The sequence below is a fragment of the Nuphar pumila genome, chromosome 4 (assembly GCF_984573655.1).
Source record: "Nuphar pumila chromosome 4, dmNupPumi1.hap1.1, whole genome shotgun sequence".
NCBI classification, from domain to species: Eukaryota; Viridiplantae; Streptophyta; class Magnoliopsida; order Nymphaeales; family Nymphaeaceae; genus Nuphar; species Nuphar pumila.
This window is the reverse complement of record NC_143252.1, coordinates 108344816-108363017: the sequence shown is the minus strand read 5'-3', so window position 1 is coordinate 108363017 and position 18202 is coordinate 108344816. Positions and strand designations below refer to the sequence as shown.

Genomic DNA, 18202 nt, shown 5'->3' with positions numbered 1-18202 from the left:
GCAATGCATGATATTAATGAACATTCAACAAGCAATCACAAATGCAATCTCTTTCAGTCATGCAAGATACGTCATAACTAACATGGATATCACAACCACATGTATGCAAATTTAACTTATAGTGTCAGGCATGCTAATTTTTATGCATGTCATGTTATCACTTGAAGCTATCATTCTACTTATATTAATACATAGAATCACAATAATAGGTAACATAAAATGTTTATTCATTTATAAATTTACTTATAATATCTCTTACCTTGAAGGCAAATCGGTTCTCTCTCCGAAATTGAGCCGCACGAAGCTTTAACAGTACGATCTAGTTACATAACATATTTATATTAATGCATAAAACTTCACACGTTGTTACTAAATTATGAAAATACCCTTTTCCAGATTTATTCATGAACCCTCAATTTTTATATCACTAATTTAATTGAATTTCATGAACTAGTAGATTTCTTTCTTCAATATGAGTCCAACACACCAAACCTCACTTAATTCTGAGTTCAGAGTGCAAAATTATGTTTATTTTACCGAAATGGATCTCGGGTATCCAAATGGGTATTTTGATCATTTCGGATTTCAATACAACTCTAGAATTACTCGATCTAGATCTATTTGTGATATGGATCTAATATAGTTCAAATTGATCCAAATTCATTACACATCTGGGTCCCGAACTGTCTAATTGGATACATGATAGTATGACCGGATCTAGACTTGTCTGATTGGATCTAGAATAGTCTGATTGGATCCAGACCTGCCTGATTGGATCCAGGATAGTCTGACTGGATCCAGGATAGTGTGATTGGATCTAAACTTGCCTGACTAGATCTGGGATAGTCTGACTGGATCCAGACCTATCTGAATGGGTCTAGACCCAAAACTAATCCAATCGGATCAAGAATAAGTCGGGTTCAGATCAGCTGGATCTGAACCAAGAACCCTGATCCAGTCAGACCGAACCGATTCAATCAGACCCGGTTTGGCTCAGACCCGATTTCCTCTGAACCGATTCTCCATGAACTGGTTTGGCCTGAACCCAGGTTGGTCCGAACCGGTTCAGTTCAGATCGGTTCGGTCTGAACCGACCCACATAACCCAGTTCGGCTAAACCCGGTTCAACCCAAACCGGTCCACCCAAACATACACACATTTTTTTCTTGTCTATCTCGATTCGGTCTGGGTGTGACCCGAACTGACCCGGTTCGGTCTGGGTCGCACCCAGGCCGAACCAGCCTCTCTTTTTTTTTTTCGGTTGGCTCGGTCTGGGCGTGACCCGGACCGACCCGGTTTGGTCTGGGTCGCACCCAGACCGACCCGATCTGGATTAAAAGAGCGGAAGGGGCAAAGCCCCTTCCGTTTCTCAGGTGCAGAGGGGTCGACCCCTGCCACCCTCTCCTCCCATCTGGGCACGGGTCAGCCATCGGCGTCGGTTGGCCGCTGAGGTCGGTCGACCCTCTCCCTCTCTCTCTCTCTCTCTTGGTCTCTCTGTCATTTTTTTTCTTTCTTTCTGTTTTCTGCAGCTTCGCCGGCAGCCATGGCTGCCCCCCCCTCCCCTCTTATTTTGCTCGGAACATAAAAGAAGAACGAAGAAGAAGATAAAGAAGACGAAGGGTTTTACCTTGCCACCGTCGTCGCCGTCCTCGGTAAGGCTTCTCTTTTTTTTTTCACCCTGTCTCAATCTCTCTCTCTCTCTCTCTCTCTCTCTCTCTCTCTCTCTCTCTGCGCTCTCCTCCTGCTCGAATGTGCGGGAGGGCACACCGTGAGGGCTATTTACAGCCCTCACGGTGGGGCGAGGATAACCCTCCCCCCCCCCCCCCCCCTCGTCGCAGATCGGGGAAAGAGGTTTCCCCGATTTTTGGGGAACCGCCTTTTCCCCCCTTTTTTTTGTTTATCCCCTCCGGTGACTTCGCCGGAGGGGGTTTACAGTATCATACTATCGCCTCTCAGCCTTGTATGTATCTCTGATGTATCGAGCCCTAACTGTAATGAAAATTTGTAGCACTATTCTCCCTTATACACAATAGTCGAACCACGTATATCGCATCTTATGCAATGTATCGGTCAATACGCATTGTATCAGCAAAATTTGGATATGATGTAGGCCTGAATCGGCTATTATTTAATAAATGAACAAAATACTAAAAAATAAATTTAGATAGTTTTAACACGTTATAATTGGCACGTAATATATTTTTTTTTTGGGCTAGGCATACCCCTACCAGATATCTCTTAAGCCTCATGTTGAGGAGAGATTCAAACCTGGGCATTTAGCTAGGGACAGGACCCCGCTTACCACATGGCAGTGGCGGAGCCAGGGGTGGGCATGGGTGGGCGGTCGCCCACCCCAGAATTAGAAACCGAGTCGAAATATGATACGACTCGGGTCTTCTTCTTCATTCCCCACGATTTGGAGGTTGCATTCTTTCCTTGCGAATGCTTGTCGAAGAAGATCAGAGCAGGGTCGTGCAGGAGTGGAGATCACGCCTCCCTGCGATACAGAGTACCCTATGGCAACCAGACACAGGAGATGCTGGACATGAGATGGAGCCAGCCGAGGGAGTTGCTCTGCCTCGATGCTGTGGCGAGGACCGTCCCTATCGAGAGGGAGCTGAGGAGGCACCTCAGGTGGAAGACCTTCGGCTTACTGCTGGATCACCACCGAGAAGGAGGTGGCTCAACTACCGAAACAGGCTTTCGATCTCGATGTATGATCTTCACCACCATGGAAGCTTCGTGCCACTGCACCACCGACAGAGGTCGATGATCACCACCCGAAGTCTGCCCACCCAACAAAAAACTTCTGGCTCCGCCATTGCCACATGGGATACTTATGTTCCTGCTAAATTTCTGCATATTCGATATTGTTTAACAGGGTCATGAAGGTCCGTTTCCAATCACAAAGTTTTAAGCATTTTGGCCGTGCAATCAGCATAGCAGGTTAACCTAGCGCAGCTAGGTCACCAATCTAGGTCCAATTTCTCCATGCAAGAAAACTTAAAAGACCGATGCTTGTCCAAATAATCTTCAAGAAAGAGCTAATCCAGAGTAGGATGACCTCTCTCTCTCTCTCTACATTCTAGTTGATTTTTACTGCCTTATAATGGTTTATTCTACTTCAGACGTTTGCACAAATATAGTCAATAATATGAAGCAATCCAGTGTTGGTGCCGAACACCATATAATTGGGTGTTTGACTCTTATCCTAAAAACAATAAATTAGGTGTTTGACCCAACCAAAGCGACCCACGTAGTGGCTTCCTCCTTCATAAAGAGAGGGGCCCCACACCTCCCCCCTACCCTATTCAAAAGGGCCCCAACACCTTATAACATTGGACCACGCCTGCCAATACTAGGGATAAGGATGCACCAACTTTTCAAAATTTATAACCTAGAAGCTTATTTTGAAATTTGTGAAATATAGAAAAATCGTTAAAGAACAAACATATGATTAAAAAAAGCTCTGCATTTGAAAACAGATAAAAAAGATTAGTTATATATATATATATATATATATATATATATATATATATATAGAGAGAGAGAGAGAGAGAGAGAAATGTGTAGCTTTTATACCATTTATCTCCCAATTGTTCAGGACACTTTTAGAAAATATACTTTGCAAGTGTTTTTAATTAATCTAAACATATAGATGTGATCTCTATGCTTTACTTAATAGAAAAACATATATTATTTTTTTATGTTTAAATATGTTTTTAGCTTAATAAAAAAAACAATAATATATATTATATAAAAAAATAATTTGAAAGGCAAGTTGGGGTTAGGCAGACCCTCACTAGGTACCATTAGGGTTTTGAACCTGTGGGAGACTTGCACTGACAGCTCCTACCAACCATGGGGAGCCCTGTTGGTATATTATACAAAAAAACTTGATTAACTAACAAGCTGGAATTTTTTATTAAATTGATTCGGTTTAAAGCATGGTTTTAATAAATACACAATGATAAATGGATCTATAGGTTTGGATTAAGCAAAAACAGTATACAACTGTACTTTTTAAAGAGGTATGAGACCGTCTAGGAGATAAATGATTTGGAAGCTATATATATTACTCATTAGAAATAGAAATGAATATATTAAAATGCACATAGAAATCATGCCAATAAAAAATAAAATAAGTAAATATCGTTTAAGAATGGTTTGGATTTGTTGCACATAGACCTCCCAGGAAAAGAGAAAAACCAATAAAGACATGAAATGTAGAGGTGACATGAAATATTATAAAGCCTTAGAAGTTTTAGCTCTAGATAGTCAGCAATGGATAAACAATATTTATAAAGCCGATTGGGATAAGGCTTGATGATGATGATTTTTTTTTTTTTTTAATGGCAAGCCGGGGTTAGTCTGACCCCTACCAGTTATACAACTATACCATTGGGTTTTGAACCTGCAATGTCCAAACACAAGATGATGCGCACTAGCTGCTCCTTATTTATGAGATTTTTGAAATTAAATTTAAGGTATGGAGACTATAGGATTCAAATCCAAGATTTACCCAAGATCCAATAAAATTGGATCAACATTTTTTTTTTCATATAACCTTTTTTAATATAATTTGTCATACTCAAAATCTTGTTGACAAAAAGAATGAGTTTTTGTCAGCATCCCAAAAGAAGACAAATCTCATTTGTTTTTATATTGCCAAAGCTTCATTAAAAAGGACACATTTTGAATGAAGTTTTGCTAATTATGCCTAGAACTAGGATTAGTACACCCCCCTACATCTCCTGAACTGGGCTCCCCATTTCACATGCTAAACACTACATGAATTATGGGTGTTTGACCCAACAGCTATAGGGCCTTAAGTCGCGGTGGGGGCTACTTATTACAGTTCACATGCTGTAGGTTGGGCTACATTCACCGAACCATCACAAGAAGACAATTCTAAATTAAGACATCACTTGATTGAAGGCAAAATCTAAGGGAGAAAACAAAGAAAAAAGAAGGAACTCAAGCAAGTTGATGAAACTGACCAACACAAGAAGGGCTAAATCCAAGCCATGTCCCACTGCATGTCTTCACAAGAAACACAAGACATGTACATGTCCAATGGCTCGGTACTTGCACTTTTACTTAATCCTTCAACTGGAATAAACATGACAAGCCAACGAGGGCTCCAGTCACTCATCTGGTAAGGGTAACTTGTAAATGTCACCACCAACAGGGGCTCCACGTGTTTGGTAGGAGCTATCAGTGCACGTCTCCTTGTGGTGGGACGTTGAAGGTTCAAACCCCAGTGGTACGTTGAATAATAACTGGTGGGTAGGGTGGCAAAATCTGACCCGATACACCAACCCGCTTCTTAGCCGGGTTAGGGTTTGGCTTAAACGGGTTCGTGTCGTAAACGGGTCGACCCGCCTAACCCATTTATTAAACGGGTCGTGTTCGTGTTAGGGGTATGCCAACCCGCTTGACCTGTTTAATAAACGGGTTAGGCGGGCGTGTCAACCCGTTTACACAAACCCATCAACCCGCCAACCCGTTTATATATATATTGACTTATCTAACCTTAACTCCGACCCGCCAACCCGTTTAATAAATGGGTCATCGTGTCGTGTCGTGTCGGCCCGACCCATTTATTAAACAGGTTAACCGTGTCGTGTCGCGTTACCCGTTTAATAAATGGGTCGTGTTTGTCACATCCGACCCGTTTAATAAACTGGTCATGTTCGTGTTGAGGTATTCTGACCTGTCAACCCGCCGACCCGACCCTATTGCCACCCCTACTGATGGGGGTCTACCTAATCCCAGCTTGCCTTTCAAACAATTTTTTTTTTGTAAATGTGACCAAACCGATCGGACGAGCTCGAAAGTCACGGGTGTGCATTTGCCACAAGGCTGAAGCTGGGTATCTTTTTCGGTGGACAAAAAGGACTCGAGGTTTTTACATCACTGAGACCATGAGTGAGAGCTGTTTTTTTTTTTATTGAATTTTTTTTTCCATATATACATACACACAGGCAAAGAAACTGCATCTGGGCTCAAAGACCAGGTCACGCTGGCTCAGCCTACTATACCTACAATAGTCAGCCCAAAGGCATAAAACTCCAAGACTTATGATCCTCCTCATCCTCAAGGCCTATGCTGGACGTTGGCTTGCACAAGGGAGTGATGCTCGTAGGAATCAAAGTTAATTTGGCCGCCCGTCTGATGGCCTAGGCTCCATGCCACTACGCTGAACCCTTAAGAATGCACTTTGTGGAAGCCATTTTCAAAAGGGTAGTTTCAACCACAAGATTAATAGGGGTGAAGGATACCGAGGGCAATCTATCTGGTTAATCTTTGCCACCTTTAGAACGCATAGTAAGATCACAACATTTTCAGCTTGCTTGAGAACGGCCCTCACTTTAGCAGAAACCCTGCAATTGTGTCCTATGGCCACATCTATCCACAGTCGTCAACTATGTCAAATTTCAATTATCATTACACGGGTGTACGTACCACAACCACCAATCCCCCACCCCCACAATAACACAACCCACCATTCAACATGGTCGATTTGCTAGAAAATGACAATTGAATTGTATTTATTTGATAAAAAAATTTATTTTTTAAACATTTATAATATTCAATAAAATATATATATATATATATAATCAATTTTCAAACCTTATAAAAGCCTATTGCACGTCAGAATCAGATGATACTACCATTCAACATGGTCTATTTGTTAGAAAATGATAATTGAATTGTGTTTATTTGATACAAAATATTTTTTTAACATTTATAATATTCAATAAAATATTTATATAATCAATTTTGAAACCTTATAAAAGCCTATTTCATGTCAGAATCAGATGATAGAGTTAATTCTTATAAAATCAAGCACTTAAAACACATCTGAAAGGCTAGATTTGAGAAAAACTTGAAAAAACCCTTCAAAGCTTCAATAGGTTACAGTAGGCACATATCCAAGTAAGCAGCTATATATATATATAATGCACTGGTTCTGCCCCCATTTTCTCATTCTGCCCAGTTAGGCCCCTTCAAAAATCATAGTTTTGGATTTTTTTTTATCCAAAATCAATGGCTATGAGGGCATTATTTTATTTTATTTTATTTTGAAAGTGGGCTCCACCACCACACCTCCGTGACGCTACTCTCATACCTTCAGTACCCAAGCTTCCAAATAGAGGGCAGGATGGTCACCCAATAAACAAACAAAAGCTGGGGTTTTTTAAAAATCGAAATTTTGTTTTTAATAATTAATTTTAGAGTTAATGATCAGTGGTGGCATGATCATAATTTTTGCGATAGAGATGCCTAAAAGTGGAAGTGAAACGAGTGAAAGTGATTACCTCATCACTTGGAGTGCGTGTCGCCTTCCCAGTCAACAGCGACCTCCGCCACGTCAGAGCACCAGTTCCTTCTCACTTTGCCGAGCGCGCTACCCACGTGGCCTTTTCGACAGCCAATGGTGACGCTTCCACGTGTTCATCCCGTCAGATGCGCACCACGTGGCTCGATCGCAGCGATTCCCGGCCGACCTCGTGTGTGTTCCCTCCCCGGAATTTATTCCCGGATTTAATTATAATTTAATGAAACTGCAAAGGAGAAGGAACGGTAGGCAATTAGAGCAGACCGAAATTTTTTATTTTTTTATTTATTCTTTAAATGTTTTTTTAGTAATACGTTAGAAAAAAAAAGCAGTTAAAGGCTTATCGTTTGCCATCATAATTAAATCACCTCTACATGTTCATTTCCAAACCTATTTGATGCAGAGGTGGAGCCCGACAAATTCGGGTCTCAAGGGTCTATTTGGATCATGTTTTAGATCAGAGTATTTGGGTTTTCTTTAGAATTGAATCTTTTTACGCCACAAATCTATCTCAGATCCAAATAAGATTAGGGTTTTATTTTTCTATAAATACTTGTTGTTATAGAGAAGAATAAAGATAGATGATTAAAGTTATTATTTTTTTCTAAATTTTATAAAAAAATAGTAAATTTTCCTATTTTCTTTAGATTTTCATACATAGGAGTTGTCTAACTTAGAGATTTTCCGCTTCTTCGGGTTCAATATTTTATAACCAAACTTTTCACCGAAGCTGTCAAATAAACCTTCCAGTAAATTTCATGTTCGAGATTCATATAAAAAATCATTTCTCAGAAGGTAGATACAATGCGACACATATGACCTAACAAGCAATGGGTTCTATCAGGACACGCTGAATGGTTTTTTTTGTTGTTGGAATTATGGTCATTTTATTGCGATATTTTCAACAGGCGATATAACATCAACAAACTGTGATATTTTTTAAAATATCACCCGTTGAGATGGGTTTTTTTTTACGAAATTAACCAAATAGCACACTTTAAATCTTTTATATTATTTACATTTTTATTTTAGATATATTTTTCTTTTCTTTTCTTTTCTACTTTTGTAGGTTGATCATGTTTCCAAGACTTTCCCAAGAAAAACCAGACTTTTCCAAAATATCGCAGATTTTCTCCATTACAAGATTTGTGACTCATTGGAACTTGCGTATTGGGGGTCTTTGACTTCCCTGTCTAGGTTAGGACAGAAGAACATGCCCAGGACAGATACGGCAGTGATCCTGTCCAGGACACATTGTCCAGTTTGTCCTAGACAGGGTTGGTTTTTTGTTTTTGTTTTTAAAAAACTGTCATGTGTCCTGACCCCAGCCTTCGGAGGGGGGTCAGTAAAAGAAGGTCCTGTGTCTGCCATTTGTTTGCATATGCCACAGACACACATGACGTGCATTCAAACGCCCCCTTGGGTGATCTTGAGGGATGTATCACAACTCTTTCAAAGATAGAGGTTTGATGCGAATAGCATGACGAGAAATTCGATTTGGGTTGGTGTGATCATTGCAAAAATTTTCCTCTTGTTCCTCTCTTCCTTCTCTTTCCCTTTCCAACCTCCATTCTCTTTTTAAAAGGGAATAAAAGATAGAAAAGAAGAGAGAAAATAAAAGAGAGAAGAGAGAAACTCTTTTGCAAATGTCTCACTTGACCTTAATTTTGAAAATATTTTGAAATTACTCGCCTTCATCAGATTACATGTGACTAGGTTTTTAAAAGGCTTCAATGGCTCAAAATTTATATAAATTTAAAGACTCATAAAATCATATTTTATCATTGAAAACATAAGAAATCAGTACTATCCATACCATATGGACGTTATGAGAAACCAATTTTTCTTTATATGCATTTTTAAAACTAAAAGCAATGCCCATAATACTTTGTGTTGTGAAATTTTAAATGCATTGTGAACCATCAACTTTTCATATTTGAAAAAATGTCTAAATGCCGCAAAAACTTCGTGTAAAGCATATTTTCTACTAAATAAATTATAAAAAGCAAATACATAACGTACTATCTGGAATTTTTATCTAATATTGTAATGAGATATAGAGAATTTTACATGTTTGAATTCTGGTCCATACAGGTGAATTTCAAATAATTAATGAGTTACTCTCCTTTACAGTTAATTATTGTTAATTAACAAATTTAATTTGAGATTTACGAGGTTTGAGATGAGGTATTTGGATCCGAACCTTAGTCGAGATCCAAGACGATCAACCCTCACAAACACACGTAGAATTGTTTGAATAATCACATTGGATCACTGAATCTTGCGTAACCAGGTTTAGATTTTTGAATGATTCAGGTCAACTCAAATGGGTTCGGGTAAGATTAGACCCATGTTGGGGTTTAAACCGAATATGGGAGAGTTTCAAATCCATTTGAGACCCAAATGGGTCTCTTTAAAGATTTGGATCTATTGAAGACCCAAATGGATCTCTTAAAGATAAACATGATTTCATATTCATTTGGAGACCCAAATGGATCTCACCAAAGTAAAAATAGTTTGGATCCATTTGAGACTCAAATGGATCCTACTACGCTAAATAAGAATTTGGATCCATTTGAAACCCAAATGGATCTTAATAAGGTAAAAATGATTTGGGCTCATTCGGGACCCAATTGAATTATATAATATATATATATATATATATATATATATATATATATATATATTATATAATATACATATATATATATATACATATGTATAAAATAATAGGTTGGATTTGATGAGACCCAAATGGGTCTCACCAAATCCTAAAACCCAAATCTAAATCCCATAACTCATAATGAGTTGGGTTTGGATCCAATTGAATCCAAACCCAACCCAACCCAACCCATCCCATCACCCTCAGCTGCACCCTTACTACTTCACATCTCCAACCTACACCACTCTATCTTGCGAACTACCCTCCCTCTTTCATTTGCCTATTTAGACCCATCACCCCTAAGTTTTGTTTTCATAAAAACTTCACGTTTCCCCTCTTCCCATCTGATCTCTCTCTCTCTCTCATGTTTACAAAGAACTCACTCGCAGAACTCTTACCCTCACTCCTCTGGTGGTGAGTCCTTGTTGGAACACCACCACCACCAGCTGCGGCTGGTGTCGGTTTGCCCGCCTCCGTCTTCTTCTTTTTGTCTCATCGGCAACCACTAGCAAACACATTGGTGTCCCTGTGTTCGTTTGGCAACCACAACAGCCACAACTGCATTGTTTTCTTTCCCGACTACTAATATGCAAATTGTGGGAAAAAGGTGAGGCCATTACTTGTTTTCCCTTTTCCCCTTCAAAGGAGGTTTTCCATGGATTATCTAGCCAGCTTGTTTATATGATTTTTTTGCTTCTTGAAATTTTGATTTCCCACTACAAATAGGTTATAACTGGACCTGGCCAAAACCCCTTGTTCAATTGGTTTGTTCCAACCAATATGAATGGAATAAATGGTCATACTGAACATTGATTCTTGTTTCTGGGTTTGGTTAAGGCTTGTGTCACTTTGATATATGTTTTGGGAAAATGGACGGATAGGAATTCAGTTTTTTTCCTCATCATTCCATTAGGTGGTTGAAGGGTATTTCCTTGTTAGACCCATTGCTTGGAGGGGAGGTGGCCGCTTGGCTGTTGGTTTCATGAGAGTCAGTTTTAGTATGTATTATGTTTATTTCCAACAATGAGCATTGTGTTTTTACAATTGCAATCAAGAAATTAGGGCTTGAAGGGTATGCTAAGTACAAGTCGTATTAAACCCTCCAGTAAACACGCTAGGCATCTGTTGGCATGAGTTCTAGATGTTCTTTTCTCACTTATTGAGTTGTGGTTTCACAAGTCTCAACTTTTTGTTGATTAGCACTACGTGTCATCTTGCTCATTTGGTCTGTATATATCTGCCTCATAACTTTATTGTAAGCTTAAGCTCAACGCAAGTTGGAATGATGGTTTCTTTTTTTAGCAGAGCTTGAAACAACCTAGGCTCGCACTCGGCTTGACTCAACTCTTGTGAAGTCTGGCACTAAGTGCCTGACCCTAATGCTAATACACAATGCTGTTACATATCAACATGAATCAATTATCCTCTATGGTGCTAGCTTGTGCAGCGAAATATTGACAACAGTTGGAAAATAATGTGGGATCACCTATCCCATAATACTATGCTTCGTTCAGATTAACACTTTCATATTCTTATACCTATATTTATAATAATTTGTTTTCTTTTTAAACATTTACTTGTGAATGTTTTCTTGTTCTTAATGTTTCTTTATAGCAAGTTTCTTATATATATATATATATATATATATATATATATATATATATATATATATGCAGTATTGACTCGGGTCAGCTGAGCAAAATACTTTGCGAGCCTCTACAGCCATTCTTCCCTTCTTCAAATTTCAACCAACGAAACCTTGTCGCCTCCTCTACCATCAGAACCCTGTATCGCATGAGTACCGAGGCCTTGATCATCTAAGCTCACTACCATTTGTATATGTGACACTAGGTTCGAGTCACGAATCATCCTTACCATGTTCAAACCAACGAGTGCATCTTGAAAATAAAATACCCAAGGGTATTTTCAGGAGCTTTTGCTCATAAACTGCATGGATTTTAAGGTAGAGAATTCTTATACCTCTCTATGTAGGATTTTAATATTAAAATATGCTTATGAGTAATCTTCATACTTTAAATAAGCATATATGCCTACTTTTGTTCCTTTATTCTGATACTTTCATGTTTAACAACTCGCATGCATGTTAGGTTCAATGCTAGTTTCTTATATGATAATTTGCACACATGCTTATACATGAGTTTTTTTACATAAAATAGCTTGCAGGCATAACAATACTTGGAAAATGTAGCAGCATGTGTTTACTTATGAGTTTACATGCAGAAAATGATGAATGATGTTACTTATTGAACAAATGAATAATATGCATGAAAAGCCTGTAGCTCGAATTAAAGCCAATGGTTAAAGGAACCGACTATGTATTATGTATTGAAATGTGTGTTTTGGTACTATAAGATGTGCACTGGCATGCATTGTTTCGAAGGAGCAAGGGGTCATTGAGAACCCAGTTGAAGGCGCAATGCGCTCTTATTCATGAAATAATAACTAATGTTGAGATCGCCTTCATAGGCAAGATGCTTGTTCGGTTTCGACACCCGAGCATAATGAATGAGTTATAGAAACTTGTGACTTATTCGTACCTCAAAGGGGTACTTGGGCTAACGAGCATTGGAATGCCATTGCTCCCAAAAAGTAACAACTGAGGTCACTCGAGGTTGTACCCCTTACCCTCTCTAAGGTTAGGAGACCGGGGCTATCAAATTGTGTCTTAGGTGATAGATCCCCAACTATTGCAGATAGTCTTGGATGCATCATACATTTTCTATACGCCTTAGCAGGGATTTTTCTCGATCATTGACCGCTCGCTTTGGGTCGGCTTCAGTCAGTCATCCGGGTAAAAATATAATCATTGAATAATACACCCTCGAAATGCTCTAGACTGCGGCGTCAGATTTCCCCCACGTGCCCGGGTGGATACTAATAAGTAAAACAAAGTTCTCTTTACTCTTACAGATTCAGTACTGAAGATATGTTTTAATGATCATGATGTAAACATTATTTATTGCATGAATTATATGACATGTTTTACTGCTTTCAAATAATTGTATGCTCCCAAGATATTTTAATGTTATAATTCTTATAGAGTGGTACGTACCTACCAGGCTTTCATGAGTTTGACCCTTTAAAGGGAATACAGGTGATTGACATGTTGGACAGTGGATGACAGGATGCAGTGATAGTGACAGGGACCAACACTTTTGGAGGATCCATGGCCAGACTTAGGATTTAGTATATTTTGATCCTAAGCATTTGTTAAGTTTTTCATCTGTTATTTTGTGAAAAGAATTTTTGTATGTAATATAAATAGTTTTGGGTTTTTTGTAAATGGATACTCTGATCTTATTTGGATTTACACTTGTAACCCGCTCCAAAGTTGTTTAAACCCTTTCATGATAGATATTGTTCTCCGCTGATTAAAGTTTAGAAGAAAAAAATATTTTAATTAAAGGTTTGTGCTAATTTTTTTTAGGTTTAGATTTGGGGCGTTACAGCTTTGGTATCATAGCCCTGGTTCAAAATTATTGGTTCAAGTCCTGTCCTACTTTTGACATCCCACTGTGAGTATGTATTTTTCCTTTTCTTCCTTTCTCTAAGTTATGATTTTTGTAGTAACAACATAAAACTTAGAATAACTTAGAAACACTAAAGAATTTTACATTCTTTTGAGTAGATGTCTGACGACAAGCTTGTCGTGACATATACGACCATTATTTGAGGTATGAGCCAGCCTGAGCGACAGATTTTGAGACAAAATTGTTCCATCGCTAGTTTTCGGTTTAATCGCGCAATTTTTTTTCACCCCCCCCCCCCCACCCACCCACACCCACACACACACCCTTCGCACTTTTTCTCCTTTCATTGTACGCAGCCGCCCCCCAAGTCTTCTCTTCTTCTCCTTTCTTCTCTTCCTCATCCGCAGACCAGTCGGAGCCACATCATCGCCGACCCCCGCCGGCCGACTCTTGTCTTCCCCTCTCCTTTTCCTTCCCTTCTTCTTTTCCCCTCTTCCTTTCTTTCTCTTGTGTTTCCCCTTTCGTTCGAAAGATCCTCTACCGTACCATCAATGACAGAAACCTTAGGGGAGGAGGAATCCCTACCCGATATCTTCCTCGACGCCCTTGACGATCTCCTCTCCTCCGATCCGAGCTAAGGAGTCGGCGATCGTGATGATCCGTCGAGTCCCGCCATGGTGCCTCATCTCTCAGTCGTCGACAACGAAAATGGCGGGTTGTGTGTGTGTGGGTGTGGAGGGGGGGGAGCTCAGGGAGAAGGCGGAGATCGATCCAGTCGGTGTGTCATTGTCTAGTCCCTTTTTTGGCTAACTCTTGCTTTTTCGTTCTTTTTGCTCTGAAGAAGTCCTTTGTTGGCGGGGAAATGCAGAGCTTGAGATGATGAAGGAGCGATTGACGAAGCTTTTCCTTGAGGAAGACATGTCTGGCGGAGGAAAGGGAGTTGATACAGCCCTCGCCATCTCCAACGCCATCACCAACCACTCTGGTACTTCGTTTCACCCCACATACTCTTCTGCATTTTTTTTGTTCCCCTTTTTTGTGCCAATTTCGTTCGATCGTCATCAATCTGAGATCTGTTCTAGCGTCACATTTTGACTACCGAACGGGCATTTTTGTGTCGCTGGAAACCCTGATTTTTTGTTTAAACTTAGCTCCTAGGTGGTGGTAGTTGTCGTTTAAAAGAATTTTGCATATTCTGGATTTTCGTTAACTGATATGATGAAACCGTATGCATGCACTAATAGCAATGGTGTTTGGGGAGCTGTGGAGGCTGAAGCCATTGCCATTGCAGAAGAAGGCATTGTGGCACCGCGAGATAGATTGGTTACTGTGTGTTAGTGACTCTATTGTCGAGCTTATCCCTGCGTTGCAGAAGTTTCTTGGTGGCAAGACTTTAGAGGTTTTTACGCATTCATGGTTCTATGTTTTGTTCTTGATCTCGTCCAAATAAGCAACATTGGATCATTGAGGATTTCATTTTGTGTGTGGTGAATTCAGGTGATGATAACCCGCCCTCGATCAGATTTGTACATTAACCTACCTGCACTTAGGAAGCTTGATGCGATGTTACTTGTAAGATCCTAGAGTGATGCCCTGCGTAAGCTTATAGTAATTAATTCCTGCTTGAATTCAATATATGTGGAATTGGAAGTGACTGGATATCACAATTGATGGTTTGTAGGGAATACTCGATAGTTTTCGAGAAACAGAGTTTTGGTATGTTGATCGCGGGATACTGGTTGATGATGGTGGTGATCCTTGTTGTTCCAAAAGGAGGTCTTACCAACGGCAAGAGGGAAAATGGTGCCTTCCATGTCCGCAAGTCTCTCTCAGTGGGTTGTCTGCTGATGTAAGAGAGAAGTTGCAACACTCAAAAAATTGCTTGACTCAAATTCTAAAGGCTTCCTTGGCTATAAATAGCAGCATACTAGCAGAAATGGAGATACCTAATGTCTACTTTGAGCGCTTGCCAAAGGTAAGTCTTAGCTCTTTTCAGTTGGTTGTGCTAAATGCTTCGCTTGCTTGTGCCCTCAAATAATTTTTATTTACCTACATATAAAATAAGTGTTTCTTTGTGGCAATTTGTGTGTAGGATTCACTGGTCTAATTCTAAGATGGTATTTTCTTGTTGTGATGGCTTTGTTCTTGCTCGATGTAGTTCTATACTTTAAAACAAGACTTTGTGCATCTATATTTTGTGTATCCTTTTGCCTATTTTGTCTGGATTGTTTTGCATAAATAGGTTGTGCTGCTATACTCACACTAAAAGTGAGTATGCCCCTTACTCCCCTGTTGCTAAGAGATTTGAAGATGCTTAAGTTTGAAGTTTCCTTGCTTTCGCCTTTAAACAATTCTAAACCTTTTGGTTGGTCATATGAGAAGTTGATTAGATGACATATAATGTGTCCATTGACAACTTATGTTCTAGAGGTCTTGATTTGTTAGTTCAAGAGAGGACGATAGTGTTTTTTGAGATGTTTCAGGTTTTCTATTGAAACTGGACTTTTTTTATTTTCAGATGATAGACATAATTTGAGATGACGTTTTGTTCTAAGCCCTTGTTTTGTCAAACTGATGGTTGATGAGATGCATCTTTTAATATGTTTTCCTGTTCTGGTGACAATTGGTGGCATTTTGCAGGTTGCATTGAAAACATTAATAGTTATTCATAGGATTCTAAGAGATGGTGACCCTACTTTCAGAGAAGAACTGCTAAAATTTTCACAAAAGGCGCACATTCTCCAAATGTCCAATTTCAAGGATGATTCAAGTCCTATTGGTTAGTGAAGTAATATTTATATCCACTATTCACATGTATAGGAATACATAATTGGCATAAATTTGTGGTTTTGCACTTTCATTTTCTTTTTCTTTCCCAGCTTGGGATTGTTCTGCATGGGTTCGTACCTATGCTTTATATCTGAAGGAAAGATTAGAATGTTTCAGAATATTGAGGTATGATGGCGAGACAGAGTGTTTAAGGCCTGGACAAGGGCAAAAGAAGATACATCTATTAAATATTGCAATTTCTCCTATTTGTTCTCAGATTTCTGCCAATTTTGGAATTACATAGGTCTGATGATCACACTCCTTGAGTAGCAGGGGCACAACAAAATAAGAGACATGGATAGTGAGGAATTATTGGAGCATCTCCTTGCCTTGCAACAATTACTTTATCGTCTTGTTGGTTGTTGAGGGGGGTCCAGAGGTTCCCCCCGGGGTGCTTTCCGCTACGTGGTCAGCGGGCGGGGGGGGGGCAGCGCCCCCCAGATCAAATTTTTTCTTGGGCTTATGTTTGAGACCCAGTTTCTTATGGATCATACCCGATTTTTTACTAGCAACTTAGTTAAAACTGCGTAAAAAAACCCTAATTTTTGGTCAAATGAGGACTTTGACCCTTAAAAAATTCAAGGCATGTACGCCTCGGCTTGAGGCACGCCTTGTCTCGAGGAGTATGAGGTGCACGCCTCAGAGCTCTTTTTTATTTTTATTTTTAAATTTTATGGTGGATTAGCGACGGATAATATTTGTCGCTAATATTCAATGATGAATTTTCGATGGATTATATTCCGTCGCTAATTCTATCGCTATTTTAGCAATGGAATATAAATCCATCGCAAACCCAAATTAGTGCTTATTTAGCGACGAACCCGCGATAGATCATGTTCGTCGCTAATCCGGCACTAATTAGCGACAGATAAGTTTTGTCACTAATTAGCAACCAGGATTATGCGACGGATGCTATCCATCGCCAACCCATCGCTAAACTATTTAACGATAGATTAGCGATGGATAGCGTCTGTTGCTAATCCACATTTTTCTTGTAGTGAGAATTTTTGTACGTAATATAAATAGTTTTAGTTTTTTTTTAAATGGATACTCTGATCTTATTTGGATTTACACTTATAACTCACTCTAAAGTTATTTAAACCCTTGCATGATAAATATCGTTCTCCGTTGATTAAAGTTTAGAAGAAAACAAATATTTTAATTAAAGGTTTTTGCTAAAATTTTTTTAGGCTTAGATTTTGGGGCATTACACATAAGGTCCAATCTAAGAAACACTCAAACATAAGGAGAGTCGTTCAATCACCATTGGTTGTATACATATGTTTAGCCCCTACTTCATCCTTGATTTCAGGAGCGAGCGAGATGGAGATGGTCTTTTTACCTTTTTTTGTAAGTTGCCCATTTTCGAGGATTTCATGACCCTATCATTTTACTTAGAAATGACTGATATATATATAGAGAGAGAGACAAAGAGAGAACATTCACCATTCAACATTACCAAAATACATCCAACACAATATTGGATGAGAGAGAAACATAGGAATAAGACAACCACAATCTAGATGGTGACTGTGCATACTTCAGAGTACAAGCAGATCAAACCCCTCTCTCTACTATGTAATTTAAGATCCAGATACACATCATACATGACCCGTTGGTGAAGCCTTTCGAAATCGAATTTGATGCCCCTGAAGAAGATGTTGTTTCTTTCAGTCCAGATCACCCACCATGCTGAAAACAACCATACCCGCCACAATAATCTCCATTTTTTTGTGCCAAAAAATTAGGGAACCAAGCAAGAGGTCTCAAATAACGAAACTCGGACGAGTTTGAACAGATGGTGCACCCCAAGTTTGAAAAAATAAGTCTAGAATGACCGGACAGAGCCAAAATAGGTGAGTCGTGTCCTCTATT

At 39.3% G+C, this 18202-nt stretch overlaps 1 protein-coding gene across 1 annotated transcript; it reads left to right on the top strand.

The window, feature by feature from the left end:
• Positions 1 to 14206: 14206 nt before the first annotated feature.
• LOC149840483 (rop guanine nucleotide exchange factor 1-like) lies at positions 14207 to 16593 on the top strand. The gene is made up of 8 exons (XM_090005081.1): positions 14207 to 14276; positions 14340 to 14483; positions 14743 to 14897; positions 14996 to 15070; positions 15180 to 15473; positions 16139 to 16277; positions 16378 to 16453; positions 16545 to 16593. The coding sequence occupies exons 1-8, from the start codon at positions 14207 to 14209 to the stop codon at positions 16591 to 16593; spliced, it is 1002 nt and encodes a 333-aa protein (XP_089861207.1).
• Positions 16594 to 18202: the final 1609 nt, after the last annotated feature.

What these genes read in the sequence shown, in the direction of transcription:
- LOC149840483 (XM_090005081.1), top strand. Translation starts at nt 14,207, where the DNA reads ATGGCGGGTTGTGTGTGTGTGGGTGTGGAGGGGGGGGAGCTCAGGGAG. An exon ending in GGATGATTCAAGTCCTATTG is followed by an intron (nt 16,278 to 16,377) that starts GTTAGTGAAGTA and finishes TTTCTTTCCCAG; the next exon opens with CTTGGGATTGTTCTGCATGG. An exon ending in GAATGTTTCAGAATATTGAG is followed by an intron (nt 16,454 to 16,544) that starts GTATGATGGCGA and finishes ATTTGTTCTCAG; the next exon opens with ATTTCTGCCAATTTTGGAAT.